Consider the following 18,815-nt stretch of genomic DNA (forward strand, 5'->3'; position numbering starts at 1 on the left):
GAGCAACGCTGGCACAGTTGCTCTTCAGGCAGGAGTGTGAGCCAGCGTGCTGTGAGTGCCTCCACGGGCAGATCCAACCAGGGACCTGTGCCAGTTTAACTGTTCTGTCCCTGCTTCACTCAAGAGGTGGGGACGTGGCACTTGACAAGAGTCTCCTGCCTCAGACTTCACAGAGGGAAGGTTCAAAGAGGACAAAGCTCTACCGTCACAGCCTCCAATGCCTGACCCATCCAGCATAGAACTGTAGCCCTTTACCTTATAAGACACCAATGGTGTTCCCCACATTCAGCTCCTGTTCCTCACAGCACTCACACCCACACCCACTACCCCATCTTCAATCTGAGGCTTCCAATTCCTCTGCCTCCTGTCTTCCCCAGAATGGTGAGTCCTCCCACCTTCCTAAGTGAGGCACGTCCTGGCAACTGCTTCCTCCTGGCTCCTCAGCTCACCACATCTCTCCACCATCATCCTGCACTGGCCACCCATGTTCCCAGGCACTTCCATCCCTGGAGGAAACAGGCACCCTTGCTCATCTGCTTCTCCTTCCAGGCTTGCCACCATGAAGGATTTCACCTTCACCTGAGCCCTTGCTCTGTGCCCTTGTCTTTTTATCATCCTCAATTAGGATGGGCTGGCTGGCTCGCAAGCCACAGAGACCCTCCAATCTTTATTTCCCTGGTATTAGAGTTGCACACCTGCAACTACAACTCCTGCCTTTGTTACACACCTGCCACTACAGCTCCTGCCTTTGTTACACACCTGCAACTACAACTCCTGCCTTTGTTACACATCTGCCACTACAACTCCTGCCTTTGTTACACACCTGCAACTACAACTCCTGCCTTTGTTACACATCTGCCACTACAGCTCCTGCCTTTGTTACACACCTGGAACTACAGCTCCTGCCTTTGTTACACACCTGCAACTACAACTCCTGCCTTTGTTACACACCTGCCACTACATCTCCTGCCTTTGTTACACACCTGCCACTACATCTCCTGCCTTTGTTACACTCCTGCCACTACAGCTCCTGCCTCTGTTACACTCCTGCCACTACATCTCCTGCCTTTGTTACACACCTGCCACTACATCTCCTGCCTTTGTTACACACCCGCCACTACAACCCCTGCCTTTGTTACACTCCTGCCACTACAGCTCCTGCCTTTGTTACACACCTGCCACTACAACTCCTGCCTTTGTTACACACCCGCCACTACAACCCCTGCCTTTGTCACACTCCTGCCACTACAGCTCCTGCCTTTGTTACACACCTGGAACTACAGCTCCTGCCTTTGTTACACTCCTGCCACTACAACTCCTGCCTTTGTTACACACCTGCCACTACAGCTCCTGCCTTTGTTACACACCTGCCACTACATCTCCTGCCTTTGTTACACACCTGCCACTACAGCTCCTGCCTTTGTTACACACCTGCCACTACATCTCCTGCCTTTGTTACACACCTGCCACTACATCTCCTGCCTTTGTTACACACCTGCCACTACAGCTCCTGCCTTTGTTAAGTGGGTTCTGGGAAGCACACTCAGGTCCTTGTGTTTGCAAGGCAATCGCTTTACAGACTAAGCTGTTTGTCTAGCCACAACCTGTCTGGCTGAGCCATCATAACCTCATCTTTCTGCTTCTCTTTCCTGTGGATCCTAACACTTTCAGCTTTTCAGCCCAGTCTAGAACTGGCTGCATGTGCTCCCCGACCATTACTTCAACAAAAGCTCTTTATAAGCCTTCAGCTTTCCGACCAGGACTGACTCCTCAGCATCTAGCAGGGAGTGGCCCTAGCATCCAGGAGGTCCTGTCTTCTTTATATCCCTCTTCACTTGGGTCTTTCCTTTCCGGGTCTGATGGCTTCTCCGGGTGCCAGCCTTCTGTCTTTGCATTATTCCCAGCTGCAGATGTCAAAGCATTCATTCCCAGCCCTCATCTTGCCCCAGAGCTACAGATCCTCAACCCCAATCTCCTTTCCAGACTAATTTCAATGGAGCCATCAAACTCAACATGTGTAACACTGAACTCTGCACTCATCCCCACCCCATCCCACCCTGCCCCAACCTTCGGCAGCTACTGTCAGCAAGTATCCCTACCAACAAGCCTTGGTGAGTGGAGCGTCACCCAACCCAACGGCGGCTCCCAGTCATCTCCGTGTGTGTCATGCGCTCTCCCGCTACAGCCTCTCTCATTAGCAGCTATCACCAACTTCTCTCAGCCTCCTTGCCTCTCCACGAGCCACAACAATCTGTTCCCACTGTCTCTAACTGGCTGCCAATAGGTGGTTTTCTTCCACAACCATACTTTCCAAAATTTCCACAAAAGTTCTTCCATGACCAAAGTTGTCCTTCTAATATGCAAATTTGCTCTCCAGATGAAAATCACAGACTTAAATAAAATCCAACTGCTCCCCAAGGCCTTCAGCTCTTCTCTGGCCACTGCTCAACTCTTACCCCACCGTGTTCATCAGCTGTTACTGAGCACGCGAGTCCTACACCACACTGCCAGCCACTCCCCGGAGCTTCGGTGCACCGCTTCCTCTGCGAAGGCCCACGCCTCCCACCGCAACACCTCCTTTCTTGACTACTTCACAAGCTTTAAGGCTCATTCAAAAAAAGCAAAGGTTAAAAGCCTGACAAGGTTTATCCCATTTGTACCAATTAGCTCTGTGACAGTCTTAGCAAGCAGAGCTTTTATTCCTCGGTTTCCCTATCTGCAAAATAGGACGTGAGTCAACTTGAAACATTCTGCAGCTTAGCACTGAGAGGCACGAAGTGATCTCCCCCCAAGGACACAGAAGTAGCAATTCACGACAGAGCACAGTGTTAGAACTCCGGCCTCCAAAAACACATCCAGGTACGTGCCAGCCCCTCATTCCGCTCCCCAGCCACTGCTCCTCCCCTCCATCACTCTATATGTTATACTGGAGCTGGGGTTTACAGAATTATTTCCTTCCCCAGGCAGTATAGGATTAAATGGGGGGGGGGGAGGCGGGAGGGAGGGAGAATCAATCTTGTCACTGTCTGGCAGATAATAAAACCTATCTCAACTCTAAGTTCACTACTAAAGCCTTTAGAGATAGTTGTCTGAAATGTAAAGGGTGGGAAGAAGTAGGGCTGTTATCTTCATGACGCAGGAAAAGAACAAGGACACTAATGCAAAGGATACGCCATTCCTCTGATACGCTTGATTTTTCCTGGGTCGGTGAGCTGGACGGGTTTCAGGACCTTCCTCACAGGGCACGAGAAAAGCACTTCGCCTCCCCCTCCGGGAGGCATTCCCCGCCGCAAGATCTGCACAGGGAAGTAAGGGGGAGATGGGAGAAAGCACACACAGAAACATGGGTTCCCCTGACACCCTGACCCAGGGAGGTTCACCATTGCCTCTAGGCTTTGAAGACTCTGGATTCTCAAGAGATCCTGGACACAAATTACACCAGGATGATTCAGCTAAGAGGCAAAGGGCCAGACTCCATGTGGCTCTGTTCCTTGGCTAACCAAGAGTTGAGGTAAGGTGTGAAGGACTCAGTGTGTGTAAAGTGCTTACAACAGCACCCACCACAGAGGATGTGCAACATGACTGCTGGCTACTACAGCCATCATTAAAGGGTCTTTGGGGAGGCTGGAGAGATGGCTCAGGGGTTAAGAGCATTTGCTGCTTTTCAAGAGGTCCTGAGTTCAATTCCCAGCAACCACATGGTGGCTCACAACCGTCTATAATGAGATCTGATGCCATATTCTGGCCTGCAGGGGTACAAGCAGGCAAAGCACTTAATAAATAAGTAAATCTTTTTAAAAAAGGGGGGGGGGCGTCTCTTTCAGTTCACAGTTTGAAGCAGTTAATATGTCCTGTATGTGATGGCTTCAAATGATCATTCTTCCAATGAGGTAAATGACATTGTCATAGACAGATACAACCAGCACCCACACATTCTTACCTTTAGCTCAAATGATTCTCCATCAATTCCAAACTGCTTCAATAGAGGGAGCGCTGTGGCCTTAAGAACATCAACCTGTAAGTTATTTCAAAAAAGAATTTTTACTAAACCTTGAACTTGTAGCCAGAGTCCAAGCAGCAAACAAAACCCAGGAGACTGATGGACTCACACAGAAAACAAGCCAGGACCTCTGCTCGCTCTCACAGGTATCACACCTATGACACTAATTACTCTACTGAATTATTAATAATTATTATAACATTATCTTATTAAGCTTTTTTACAATACACATAACAACTATTTTCTTTTTGACACTGAAGAGCTGATGTTTCTCCAGGTCAGGGTGAGCCAAATGAACCCCTCAGTGTTCACCTAAGAACCCTGATACAGGGTGTGGTGGGGGAGGGGGTCCTCAGGAGCACCAATGGCCTGAAACACATGAAACACTGAACCCCTCAGCGGTGATTACAGCAGCACTGACGGTTCGTGGCAGCATTTTGCCAACTACCGTTATTTCTTCTGTATCCAGAGCTCCGGGGAAGCCAGAGGGAGGCAGCCCTATGACAGGAAGCAAGGGCAGTAGCTTTAGGAGCTAGAAGATTAGAAGCCCTAACCTTGGTCCCAAGCTCAGCCTCTGAGGAGCTAGCTGCATGGCTCCAGGGAAGAAAATCACAGCACTCTCGTTTCCTTCCCTAACGACAGGCTTCGGGCCTTGCTGTCTCCATGGTGCCAACCGTCTAACTGGCGGACGCGCAGTAACGATGCTACAATAAGGCTCCAGGAGCAGAGGACTGACAAACAGGAGACACGACGCACAAGGCCTAGGAACTCAGTTCAGAATGCACTGGGTGTCGCTGGAGCTGGCAAAACTATTCAAGGTTAGTTAATTTAATTAAATACTAAAGCTAAACACATCCAAAACCGTAAGAGTTGTGCCTTGCTTAACAATGGAGAAGTTCTGAGAAAGTCACTGGGTAGGTGTCCTTATACAAACCTAAAGGGAAGTGTATTCCAGGATTTCCCCAAAGTAAGTGGCTTTCCTTCCAGTAGTAGTGTTCCCTAATTTCTCTATCTTGACAGTCTTCTCATGTGATTTGTCACTGTGACATTGGGACTTTTAGGGGTGATTTAGTAATGAGAATGCAGCCTTCATTAACCGATTACGGACAGTGCAGGAAAATGGCTTACTTATCTTTGAAACAAACCTCTGATATAAAGTTAGGTTTTGCTCAATTTCTCTGTCCTGCCAGGCCATGCCCTCCACCAGTGCTAAATGTGCACCACATCTCTTGAATTTCCCAGCTTCCAGAAGAGAAAAAAGTTTTAATTTATCAACTACCTAGTTATAGCAATGATCATCAGACTAAGATATAGACTCAACAGCGGCACATCTCATAGGGCCAGCCTCTGCCTTACAGGCCCAACTACCCATCCCTAGAGAAAGGAAGTTCTTTGAAAGAAAAATTAATTCATGAAACTCATGAAATCCTTTTGTTTGCTTGTTTGTTTGTTTTTTATTTTGATTTTTGGTTTTGCGAAACAGGATTTCTCTGTGTAGCCTTGGCTGTCCTGGACTCACTTTGTAGACCAGGCTGGCCTCGAACTCACAGCGATCCGCCTGCCTCTGCCTCCCGAGTGCTGGGATTAAAGGCGTGTGCCACCACTGCTCAGCTGAAACCCATTCTTTATGCAACAAGCAGAACCATGGGCAACAGAGAAAAGAAGACACCTAAACTGAAGGTCCCCAAGGCTGAAGAAGTTACTCTTTACTCAGGATAAGCCTGGGCTCTTAGCCTAGGCTAGTCAGGTTAAACAAGGTCTTTTCAGTCAACAGGTGGCAACACATCCAGAGGAGAAAAGCACTGGTAGGCACGGCATTCCCTAACTATGAAAACAAACTTGCTTTAAGCATTCTGCGTGAAAGGTTAAAGCACTATTTCAGGGAAGTTATCAACCATCTCAGTTACTAATACATACAGTATTTTTAAAGCTTATTTAATATAGTATTCATGACATTTAGCAATTATAGAATGAGTATGAAACAGAAAGCACAGTGCTAAAACCCCAAGCTTGTGTTCACCATCATTCCAGACCCTTCCCTACCTATAATCTAACTGTGGAGATGCCGCCTCTCCTATCTTAACCAGTTCCTAGGATCTCTAGACAATGAGAGGAGAGGCAGCAAGAAGCTCCATTTTGGAATTTTAAACAGGTTGCAGAACATCCTTTCACCTTTAGCTGAAAAATGAAAATCTCAAGCATCCTACAAAAGAGTCCACGTAGCTACTGATCTGAGAACTGAGGAGTAAGTCCTCAACCACCCGAGAACACGTTAATCATTAGGGACCACTGGTAAGCACGAGCAGTCACCGTTAACTGCTCCCTCCCAGCCAGGAAACTTGCAACACCTTGTAGCTGCCCTCAGGAGCCGCTGTGGGCTGTACCTACAGGGAAGATAAGGGCCTCGCAGCGAGGACTCCATGGCCTGCAGCTGCACAACGCCTCTTACAGACAAGAAAGCATCCTGAAATGTAGACTCCTTCCCTCCGCCCGGGGATGCTAACATGGACACTGACAACTATGGTGTGGTGAACAACATGAAAATTCTTGTTGGGTATTAAGCCATTTTCCTCCTAAGTACAGGAAAATTAATATGTTGGTGAGAATCTTGCTATTTCCCACAACTACCAACACTCATCACACATCCCTTCACCACTCTCATGTCCGCTTTGTCTGAAACCTCTTAAGTGAAAAGTCCTTGAATTAATGGCCTCTGCAACTAACGGATAGGGCAAGATTATACTGTGACGATACCCAGATTCATATCCTGCCTAAACCTTAGCTCTGCTGCTCTCTAGCAGCAGTACTCACACAACCTTACAGAAACTCCACCCACACCGAGCCAGCAGAGCCACACTGCATGTCAAGCGTGACGAGACAGCAAGCATCTGTTCTGAAGTTCACGGACACTAGAGAGAAAGGCATTTTGATGAATGCTAGCCATCACCTCCAACTTGATGATTATGAGTCTTGAGTCGTCTGTGTCTTGGAGTGAACTCGTTAACCTCAAAGACTCAAGGTAAATAGCCAAAGGAGCCCACATAAAAACAAAACTGTGCTTATACGAAACTTCTTTCTAAGAAATTGGCTGTGACAATAGACAGAAGAAAAATCACACCATGGTTTGACCTCAGTACTTACCGAAGGGTCAACCTGGTCATTGGTTACTCCTCGCAGGATGATTTTTAATGGGTGCTTCATAAACGGAGCCAGGCAAAGCAGAGCCTCCAGGTAATAGCCGATGCTACGGAGGACGCTACAGTCGTGTTCCACAGACCCGCCGTATAAGAGGCCAGGCTGATAATACAAGGTTGTTCCTTAAACCAAGAGGAAAAAAGACAAATGATGCAGTAGGAACAAGACTAAGTACCCATATAAAATGCAGTGAGTTCCAAGGGGAAATCTGGCCAAGGCATCAAGGAGCTCAAACTGCCCTTTCAAGAGTCCACACTTCTTGTCAAAAGCTGGCTGGCTCACCACTGCCAAACCTCTGGAGCATAATAAACTGTGGGCACAATGTAATGCCAGGGACACACAAACCCCTCCCTGAGCTAGCTATGCTGCCACAGTCGCAGCCAAGCACAGAGGGCTCCAAACAGACCCCAAGCTTACAGCACACTTAAGCTGCTGGCACTAGGCCTGAGGACCAAGGTCTCAGCACACCAGCAGTCTGCATCCTGTATACTCCCTACAAATGAGGTCTCTTGCACACCCCACTTACCAAACAATACCACACAAACCGGGTTCTTGTGATACCCCATACCATTAGTGGTAGCTATTTTGATATTAGTTAGTGCAATATCTCAACTTATTTTATGTCAGAAGACACTCATCATTGCCCTACTTCAGTTTTTCACACACACCAAAAAACCTCACTGCATTTATATATGGTACCAAAAAAAGAAAGAAGAAAATATCCTAAGTGGTGTGGGAGTAAATGGGTAAACCAGTGTTTCTACCATTCTTTATGATGTCTGTGGAACAGCTGCCAAAAATAAAAACATTAGAGGTTTTCTTATATTATATACCCAATCCAAACACTACAGCCAGGGTCACACTCTGATCCAAGTTCCTACCATCCCTCACAAGGACCACCTGGATCATGACCCTGGACAGAATTAAGTCACAGCAACAAACTGTAGGTCAAGAAGCTGAAAAGGAGCCTGTTGTTCTGTCTGTATATCTACAAATTAATCAGACAAGAAATTGATGAGGGATGGCATTTATTATGAGGTGGTGGTCAAACATCACTGTCAGCCTAACATTATTTACCATTACCTGTGAGACGGGTGACGACACCTCTGGGTGTGTCTGTAAAGGGTTCCAGGGAGATGACTTTCAGGAGACTCACTCTAAGGGGATCAGGGCCCAAACAGAATGAAAGGATGAAGAATAACATCCTCTTCCTCTACCCCTGCCAGTTGGTGGACTGCTGAGCTCTGCCACACCCTCTCTGCCACCTGAAACCCTAAGCCAAAATAATTCCTTCCCTCCTCCCTTAAGCTGTCAGTCAGGCTATGTGACAGTAACCCAACACTGGCACAGCTGGAAGGGGACATGCGAGCATCTCGTTCCTGGGCCTGCTCTGCATTAAGTGGCTGAAAACAGGCAGAGACCAGCACATCTACGTGACACATGCTACCTGTGAATTCAAACTAGCCTTCTTTCACCAAAGAGTCAACATATGGGAGAGGCTAAAGACTCCTGTGTGGTATGTAGGTATGTATGTAGTTCATGGTGTCAGCCAACGGATGTTTGCCCCGTTTCCTATTCAATGTAGACGGTAGTTTTAATAACAAAAAAAAGAAAACTATCAAGGAGCTCAAATGTTTATCAACCCCTGCTTGATAGTTTAAATAAATGACATTATAAAGTGCCAGACTGTAACCCACAGGCATACAGGGTGAGACCAGCACAGTCCACTAAGTGGTGACAAGGCTACCTCCAGAAGTGTCTAGAAGAGGAAGGGGCTGAAAAAACTGTTATATTTCTTGAATTTATTTGTATAAACTTGAAACAAAATAGAGTTCAGTACCTACAACAATACAGTACACCTGGGAGTTTGCTGTAAGAATTCAGCATAATTGCACAAGCAAACAGACTTCAGAAAGCTTCCATGGATGCTACGTATATGAAAAAAGGAGTGCTTTGTCTGCAAAGGCCACTTGTGTACTTCTCTAAGCCAAGTGTATCTCTCTTATTTCTTTTCTTACAATGTTGAAGGTTAAACCTAGGGCCTCGAGCAAGCTAGGCATGCACTGGACCACTAATTTATAGCCTTAGTTCTGTATGCCTCTTAAAAACTGGGGAAAAGCTTGTGTATGTATATATACAATAATAACATAAACATGCTGGGCTTTCCATTTGACAATAATATATTAATGATCAAGAATAATGACCTTGCCGGGCAGTGGTGGCACATGCCTTTAATCCCAGGCACTTGGGAGGCAGAGGCAGGTGGGTCTCTGTGAGTTCGAGGCCAGCCTGGTCTACAAAGTGAGTCCAGGAGTCAAGGCTACACAGAGAAACCCTATCTTGAAAACCCCAAAAAACAAAAAACAACAACAAAAACCCGACCTTTCAACCTTTCATTAAAATCTCCACTCTGCACTTCCTTGGGTTAATTCCAAAAGGTCTTCTCTTATATAAACACAAAATGGTTAGTAAAGTTTTTTGTTAACACAATACAGTTTTTATACCACTCAGGGGAAAAGCAGAAGTGTGTCTAAGTGGCACATGCAGATGCTTTTAGAAACAGAGAGAAGCAGCTTACCTGTTTGGTTGATTTCAATCCGAGAACCATTAGTTACTTTATCCAACAGCCTTATAAAGCTTGCTTCAAAATCTGTGAGGAGGAAAAACAAAATCTTCCGTAAGGCACCATTTCTAGAAAGCACCCCTGGTCCAGGTACTGAGAAGAGGGGCCTTTGTTTGTGGCGCCACATCTAGGGTTACCACTGGAACTGGCTGACAGATCAATCATGAACTGAGAGAGGCAGTGGAAAAGCACTAACAAGAACAATTCCGCTCTCACACCTAACAACAACAGCAAACACACGTGTGTATATATACATATATATATAGATACAGATATAACACACAGCACTCTACCAATCTAATAGAAGTTAATTTCCATCACACAGGACCTCTAAAAAAGCTTGGCATGGCAGCACACCACTTTAATCCCTGCACTTGAGAGGCTAAGACAGGCAGATCTCTGAGTTCAAGGCCAGAGTGATCTACACAGTGAGCTCCAAGTGGCCAAGGCAGTATAGTGAGACCCTGTCTCAAAACAAATAAGCAAACCTACCCAACCTAAGAAGACATCAAGGGGGCATGCCAAGTGCAGGGGTCTGAATGAGAACTGTCCCTCAGACTCCATACCCTCAGGGATTTGAACACTTGGCCCTGTTTGCTGAGGTTTAGGAGGAGGGGTGGCCATGGAGGAAATCGTTACTGGGGAAGGGGTTTAAGGACTCAAAGACTTGCAGCCTGGTTCAGAGTGTGAGCTCTCAGCCTTCTGCTCCAGTGCATGTGTCTGTTGCTCGCTGCCACGCCACCCCATGAGGACAGTCTCTCGTCGCTCTAGAACCATTAAGCCCTCATACTCTAAGTTGCTTTAGGCATAGGGTTTTATCACAGCGACAGCAAAGTAATTAGTATACCACGCAAGGGCGAAACAGTAGAAAGTACAGAGGGTTTTAAAAATCGAAGTTGTCCTCTCTCCTGAATGTCGAGGAGGCTATAAAGTAGAGTCCATCTTCGGTGTCACAGATGACAAGTTCTTCTCTCCCTTTCTGATCTATAACTATCTGACTAGTTCAATGAGGGTTTTTTGTTGTCAGTATTGGTGGTGGTGGTTTTCTGTTTTGCTTGGCTTTTCATTATAAGAGTACTTGAGGGTCTGGGGAGGTGGCTCAGTAGATAAAGGGCTTACTGTATGTAGCAAGTACCAGAGTTGTAAATGCTGACAACCCACCTGTAATCCCCTGTGGAAGGTGGAGACGGGTCACCAGACAAGCCAGCTAGAACAGCCATAGCTGTGAGCTCTGGACTCAAGCAAGAGACTCCGCCTCTAAATATGTAGAGACTGATGATCATGATCCAGGAAGACATGATTGTCAACCTCTGGCCTTCACATGCATACAAATGTACACCCACACATATGTGAACACACACTGCAAAACTAAGCAATATTTTAAGTTGTACTTAAATATAAAATAGTATTACCATCTATTTTTAAATGCATGAAAAGACAGTTAATAAATGGAATTCTATTGATAGGAGTAGGCAGAATTTAATTTTATACAAAATATTTATATTTTATGCTCAAATGTGCTTTAATTCCTTTCTGAAGATTTGTTTTTATGTCATGTGTATGCATGGCTTTGTTTGCACATAGATACATGAACCAAGTATGTGCTGGGTGCCCCCAGAGCCAGACGAGGACGTCGGGTCTCCGGGAACTAAAGCTAAGGACAGTTGTAAGCCACTGTGTGGATGTTCAGAGCCAACCTCCAGCTCTCCAAAAAGACAGCAAGTGTCCCTAACTGCTGATCCGTCAGTCTAGCCTCTCAAATGTGCTTTTATAGCTATTATCTAAAATCTAATAACTTGTCAAAAGCCAGGCCTGCTGGGCTCCCAGCACTTGGGAGGCTGAGGCAGGAGTTGGAGCCAGCCAGATACACAGTGAGTTCGAGGCAAGCCCACACTTCAGTGTAAGAGCACACAAAACACTAGGAGTCTTTAGAAGAGAGAGGCATGAAGAGGCTCGTAGAAGACAGAGGGCCTTTAATGTGAAAGCAGAGTGTCCTCCAGCCTGTCCCCTACCTGTCCTTCTCTAACCCTAACGTCTACTGTTGGACAACAGGAAGGCCAGCTCTCCTGCCTAGACAGACCCCACTGCTGTAATAAGCCAGCACCTCAGAAGTCACATACACTGATCCCAAAAGGCGAACAAACCACCTCAGCAGCTCCCAGCTATGTGCTCTGTTGCTTAATGGGGCCCCACAACTCCTCCATAGCAGATTCTGCAATCTGCTCAAAGTCGAAAAGAGCAAAAGGCCAAAAGTCAGAAAGACACCATTAAATCTTAAAACAGACAACTTAGTGCTATGACTGGAGGTTACTTTCAGCCATACATTGTCATTTAATCTTCAGAATCACAAGGCAGCAGCACCATTCCCATTGCACAGAAAAAAAAGGCTGAAACCTAAGACTGCCAGCTCACCTAACATGTTCAAATGACAGCAACTGCAGAGCCAAAGCCCATGTGTCCTTAACCACACCATGACAACTTTGCCTCTCCTCCACTTAAGACCTCAAAACCAAGCCCTTTCCCTAGGAAATCCCAACCTCTCTACAGAATGAAGGATTCTGCAAGCAGCCGAATGGCCCCTGAATCAACTTTTTAATAAGAGCAAAATGGACCACAGTAGACCCCAATCAGTCCTTGACTTAGTTTTCTAGGTTTTTTGTTTGTTTGCTTGCTTGTTTTGTTTGTTTTTGTAGCCCTAGCTTTCCTGAAACTTGCTCTGTAGACCAGGCTGGCCTTGAACTCAGACTCAGAGATATGCCTGCCTCTGTCTCCCAATTGCTAGGATTAAAGTAGTGTGCCACCATGCTACCTTAACTTTTCAGTTTTAATTACTACCAGTCAGGCCTGTGAGATCTCAGATGACAGAGGCACTTGTCACCAAGGCTGAGGACCTGAGTTTGATCCCTGGGCCCTACATGATGAAGTGACAAGTTAACTTCTGACCTCTACATGTATGTATGTATATATATAAAGTAAATATTACTACCAGTCAATGATAGTCTGAAAATATCAAATGGAAAGTTCTAGAAATAAACAATTCCCTTCTGTTCTGCCTGAATATGAATCTTATCTTTATCCAGCATACTGAAATCAGCTAGCATCAGATCCACAGCACATTTTTCTTTCTTTTTTTTTTTTTAAGTAATTTATTTGGATTTTATCTCAATTGTTATACCCTCACTTGTATCTTCCCGTTCCCTCATCCTTCCCTCTTTCATCCTATTCCCTTCACCGAGGTCTGTGATAGAAGGGGACCTCCTGCCCCACCATATGATCACAGCCTATCAGGTCTCATCCTGGTAGCTTGCTTACCCTTCTGTTGAGTGCCACCAGGCCTCCCCAAGTGGTCAAATAGGGAACACCAGAGTTCATGTCAGTGTCAGTGCCCGCTCACCACACAACTGTGTGCTCTCCATTGGCTAGATCTGGATAGGAGTTCTAGATTTACTGCATGCATTGTCCTTGGTTGGTAGTAGTTTGAGCAGACACCCTTGGGTCCAGATCCACCTGCTTTGATGGTCTTCTTGTAGGTTTCTAGGGCACTCTGGATCCTTCTATTTCCCCATTCTCTCTATTTCTCTCACCTGGAGTCCCAGTAGGAAGTCCCAGTATCTATCTCAATCTCCTGCTAAGTGAAGAATTTCAGGGGACATCTAGTGTCCAATTATAAGTGAGTACGTACCATGTGTATCTTTCTGAGTCTGGGTTAATGCATTCAGGATGATCATTTCTAGTTCCATCCATTTGCCTGCAAATTTCAGGATTTCCTTGTTTTTAATAGCTGAGTAGTATTATCCAAAATATAAAGAGCTCAAGAAATTAAACACCACCAAACCAAATAACCCAATTAAAAACTGGGGCTCAGAACTAAACAGAATTCTCAACAGAGGAATATCAAATGGCTAAGAAACACTTAAAGAAACGCTCAACATCCTTAGTCATCAGAGAAATGCAAATCAAAACGACGCTAAGATTCCATCTTAAACCTGTCAGAATGGCTAAGATAAAAAACTCAAGAGGCCAGGAGGTGATGGCGCAGGCCTTTAATCCCTGCACTTGGGAGGCAGAGGTAGGCGGATTTCTCTGAGTTTGAGTCCAGTCTGGACTACAGAGCGAGTTCCAGGACAGCCAGAGCCATTATGCAGAGAAAGCTTGTCTCAAAAAAACAAAAAACAAAAACAAAACTCAAGTGATAGCATATGCTGGCAAGGATGTGTAGAAAGGAGAACACTCCTTCATTGCTGGTGGGAATGCAAACCTGTACAACCACTTTGGAAATCAATCTGGCACTTTCTCAGAAAACTAGGCATATACCCAAAAGATGCTCCACCACACAACAAGGACATATGTTCAACCATGTTCATAGCAGCCTTATCTGTAATAGCCAGAACCTGGAAACAGCCCAAATGTCCCTCAGTCAAAGAATGGATAAAGATCCACAGCATTTTAGTCAAGGCTTCTTTATCTTACCTGATGATGACACTAGAGCAATGCAATGTGGTTGTCCTTAGGAGAAGCAAATGCATACCATGTGCATTATGCATTCACTATATGGGGAAATGTTTTAGGAATGGTGCATGCTGGCAATCCTAGCACTAGAGAGATTGGGGCAGGCGAGTCAGGAGTTCAAGTTCAGTGTAGAATACACAGCAAACACCAGGCCACCCTAAGCTAAATAGTGAGACTCTGTCTAAAACAAAAACAAAACATTTGTAGAACTGGAGTTCAATACTATGTGGGGTTCAGGCATCAACAGGGATGGGGAAGGTTGGGAGGTGTGGGGGTGGGGTGTCTTAGAACAAATGCCTCAAGGAGAAAGGCTATCACTACCCATCAGAGTAGCTAAACTATATAAAGCAAGGCTATCATGAATCTTTAGCTTCAGTTTAACGTGTGTGTGTGTGTTTCTATAGAAAGCATCACAAAAATTAAAAACTAGTTGAAGGCTGGAATTAGTTACATCCATGGGACATTCTATTTCTAAAAACAGGCACAATTTGTATTATAATGCCACTTTCTAGTTAGGTTTATAGTAAATGCAAAGTACTGTGAAAAGAAGTTTATTTGCTCAAGCTTTCTAGTTATTTAAAGGAGTGAAGAGGCATTTATGAATAAAACCTAAAATTAAAGCTCCATATAGCATATAGATTAAGACAATGTAGGAAGAGGAGGAAGAAGTCAGGAGGGAGGGAGGGAGGGAGGAAAGGACTTTAAAATCACTTTGTTTTGCAATGCTTGGGTGCTCGTCATCGTGACCTCAGTCAGAAGTGATCGCTTGGCAGGAACATGAGTAGGAAGAGAACGGTTCCTCAAAAGACCTCCAGCAGGATCATCCTGGGTCATGGCTCGCATGCTCACAAAGCCAGACCAGAGCTGGTCCAGAGTCCTCCCAGCAGTGAAGGTACAGCTCCATCACCTGGTGCAAACGATCACCTCAGGCACCTAACAACAGCCAGCTCCCCAGCCTCATGAGCACGATGCACAAGATTCTCACCCGTTCTCCTGCCACACCTGGAACCTTCCCTTCGGGATCACTCCTTGGTGTCTAAAATTTCAGAGGACTGAAAAACCAAGCAGTGTTACTACACTGTTTGTAACTCAGGGCAAGATGTGTCCACACCAAGATGTGGCAGACACTGACAAGGTCCTACTTCTTGGCCTGGATAATCTTTTTGTTTTGGTTTGGTTTTTTGTTTTGTTTTGTTTAAAACAGTTTACAGTCAAAGCTCTTTATTTCCTTTTGCACATCAGGCCATGAATTCGTAGAGTGGGCTTCAGCAGCTCAGGCTCCTTCCCGTTAGTCCTCACAAAGTGTGCTGCTCTGGGTGGCGCAGGCTGGCCCTTCAGCTGGACACAGGTGTCCTTCTCCTTGGCTTCCTCCTTCTTCTGGCCGTTCTCCTGCACGCGCTTCAGGAAGATGTCCCTGCTCTTACAGTGCTTGGTGTGGTCAATGCACACATTGATTCTCTTGGAGAGAATCTTGCCCTTAACCTGCTTGTTCACAATGATGCCCACAGTGTGCTGGGTGACGTTATAGACTCTTCCGGTTTTGCCGTGGTAACACTTCTGGGGCATTCCTCTTTGAACAGTGCCCGTTCCCTAGGTGTCTACAATATCACCCTTCTTGTAGATTCGCGTGTATGTGGCCAAAGGAACAGCTCCATGCTTCCTAAAAGGCCTGGAGAACACATAGCGGGCGCCCCTCCTCTTTCCCTTCGTGTTGGCTATTTTGGCGAGTTACTACAAGATGGCTGCTGTGGCCAAAAAAAAAAAAAAAAAAAAAAAAGCGGCCTGGGTGTTCTTGATACAATCCCTCAAGCACTATTTTGTGTCTCACAGTATTTCTCAGGTTCTTTTAAAATTTAAACTCTGTGTGTGTGTGCGCGCGCGTGCATGCGTGCGTGCGTGTGTGTGTGTGTGTGTGTGTGTGTGTGAACTCTGTTGCGTCAGATCTCTCCATCTACCTTTATGAGTACTCCAGGGAGAGAACTTGGATGACAGGCTTGCATTGCAAGTACCTTTGCTCACTCAATCATCTGGAAAGCACAGATTTATGCTTTAAAACCAAGTGTCATGCGCACTCCCATTGGAAGCAGGAGGCAAGAGGACTGGGGCTTTAAGTCCCATCTGGGCTATAAGACACCCTTGTCTCAAAAAATAAAATAAAAAATAAAAAGAACTAATTGCTATCTGTCTGTCTCTCTTGTGCGTATGCATGCATACACACACACACACACACACACACACACACACACACACACACACCCATCCCCAGCTGCTATGGAATTCACTATGTAGACCAGGCTGGCCTGAAACTCAGAGATCTATCCGAAAGCGCCGAATTTCAAGGAACTATACTAAACAGTTGCACTTTAAAGGTGTTCTAACTCAAATGTCTACAAATAGCAGGCTGACTAGTCACAGCAGTGTGCTCAACCAGTGTTGAGTCACCTCCAAGGCACAAAAAGAACAACTGTACAAGTATTAGGATGAAGATGACTGCTTTAAAAAAAAGTGTGTGAGAAAAAGAGGAAGAGACCTCAATTTTGTGTGCGTGCATGCGTGCGTGTGTGCGTGCATGCGTGCGTGCGTGCGTGCGTCTGTGTGTGTGTGTGTGTGTGTGTGTGTGTGTGTGTGTGTGTGTGTGTGTAAAACAGAGCCTGCAAAAGATACAAATTAGAAACACTGGCTGTTTCAGAGTTGAGACTAGAAAACAGACTCTAAGTTCCTTTCTTCATTCTAAACTACGAACCGAAATGGAGTCAGCTGTCCCTTGACAAACCATGTGCATGCATTTTTAAGTGCACAAAATACAATTACTTTTTCACACAATTTAAAAGAAAGAATAATTTCATCAAATTTTGAATACTATTCAGTTTTTAAGAATGTTCTAAAGCTTGACCTGCAGGATGATATTAACTGTAATCTCAGAACTTAAGAGACAGAGGCACGAAGAAATGAGTTTCAAGGTAGCATGAGCTACATAATAAAACCATGCCTCAAAAAATGGAAGAAAAAATATAACAGCTTAAAGAAATTACTTAATTGCACAAAGAAATGTTCACACTATATTAAAAGTTAAAAGGGAACATATTCAATGTGGTTTCAAGTGTGTTAAGAAAAAAACTAGAAAGCAAGATAATAAACTGTTAAGTAAAGTTAGTGTCAGGGCTGGAGAGATGGCTCAGAGGTTAAGAGCACAATCTGCTCTTCCAGAGGTCCTGAGTTCAATTCCCAGCAACTACATGGTGGCTCACAACCATCTATAAAGAGATCTGGTGCCCTCTTCTGCAGGTGTGCATGCAGGTAGAGCACTATATACATAATAATAAATAAATAAATCTTAAAAAGCAAAGTTATTATCATCATTTTCCTCATTAAGTCCCAAAGACAGAATTTACAAACATACTCCAGTTCTGTTAAGATGTCTAATCACTGAGAAAATATTCTTTTATATGATATTATAAAACCCTTTATAATTTCTTGACCTGCATAATTAATTCTTAAAGAAACATGATGTTTTTCCTAGATTATGAGCTGACAAAAGGAAAGCTACAGAACATAATAAAATACCTTAAACAGAAACACAGATCCTGAAAGTGTATGAGGGGTCCACTAAAGCAAACGTTACCTCTCCAAAATCTTAGGAATTAGAAGGAAAAGCAAGAAACAGGATGAACTGAGAGCCTAGAATTGGTAAAGAAAATACAGCACTATGGAAATGTCTAGAAGACTGTTACCTGGAAAACGGGAAATGGTCTACAGTCTAGAAACTAAGATGTGTAATCTACACCAATTATTTTAACATTTAAACCATAAGAATAGTTAAGAAGTATTACTTTTATAACCTAAGTGTGAAACCACAATTTTCTCACGTACATGCAAATTTTCTGTGTATTTTGGCTTTTTTTTAATGCAACTGTGAGAGAAAAAAAAATCAACAACATTGATGTTGGGGATTCAAACTTATGTTCTCATGCTTGCAAGCGCTTCAAGCTAAGCTAGTGCCTCACTCCTCTAGGATTAAGAACTTTTATAACAAACCAGTCTCCAGCACTACATTTAAAATTAAGCTAGCACCCAAAACAAAAGACCCAAATCAAAGAGAATAAGAAAATGTATCAGTACTGAAGAGCAGTCCTGAAATTCTTGCAAACTTTTTCAACAAAGAAAAATAAAATGACTGGTAAATTGCATATTCCAGAGTAGAAAAAAAAAAGAATACATAAAGAGGGCTCTTGCAAGATAATAACAAACTTTAATTTTCAAAAAAAAAAAAAGCTAACATACAACTAATATCATTTAATGAAAACAGACAAAAAAAAACCTCAAATAACATAAGAAAACAGATACACACACATCATGTATTTTAGTTACCCACTCTAACTAAGAAGGATGCACCTTAGTCAATTTGTGTGGAAGTGTCTCTCTTTTCTAATTAAAAACAAAACAAACAACAACAACAACAACAAAAACCAACAAAACGGTAAGGCCTGG

The 18,815-nt window shown here is 44.5% G+C and overlaps 1 protein-coding gene and 1 pseudogene across 2 annotated transcripts in view; both read right to left on the minus strand.

The window, feature by feature from the left end:
* RCL1 (RNA terminal phosphate cyclase like 1) overlaps positions 1–18,815 on the minus strand; it is a 49,086-nt gene that overhangs the window by 18,423 nt on the left and 11,848 nt on the right. The window contains exons 2-5 of the mRNA XM_084750015.1: positions 9,774–9,845; positions 7,142–7,317; positions 3,941–4,015; positions 3,172–3,296 (exon numbers count right to left, since the gene is read on the minus strand). Of these exons, the coding sequence (XP_084606141.1) occupies positions 3,172–3,296; positions 3,941–4,015; positions 7,142–7,317; positions 9,774–9,845 (448 nt within the window). The remainder of the gene's footprint in view (positions 1–3,171; positions 3,297–3,940; positions 4,016–7,141; positions 7,318–9,773; positions 9,846–18,815) is intronic.
* LOC311590459 (large ribosomal subunit protein eL21-like) lies at positions 15,119–16,445 on the minus strand (annotated as a pseudogene). Its single transcript has 2 exons — positions 16,400–16,445; positions 15,119–16,042 (listed from the first exon to the last, which is right to left on the minus strand). The product of its transcript is annotated as a large ribosomal subunit protein eL21-like (transcript).

Source organism: Acomys minous (assembly GCF_964271855.1).
Source record: "Acomys minous genome assembly, chromosome: 2".
NCBI lineage: Eukaryota > Metazoa > Chordata > Mammalia > Rodentia > Muridae > Acomys > Acomys minous.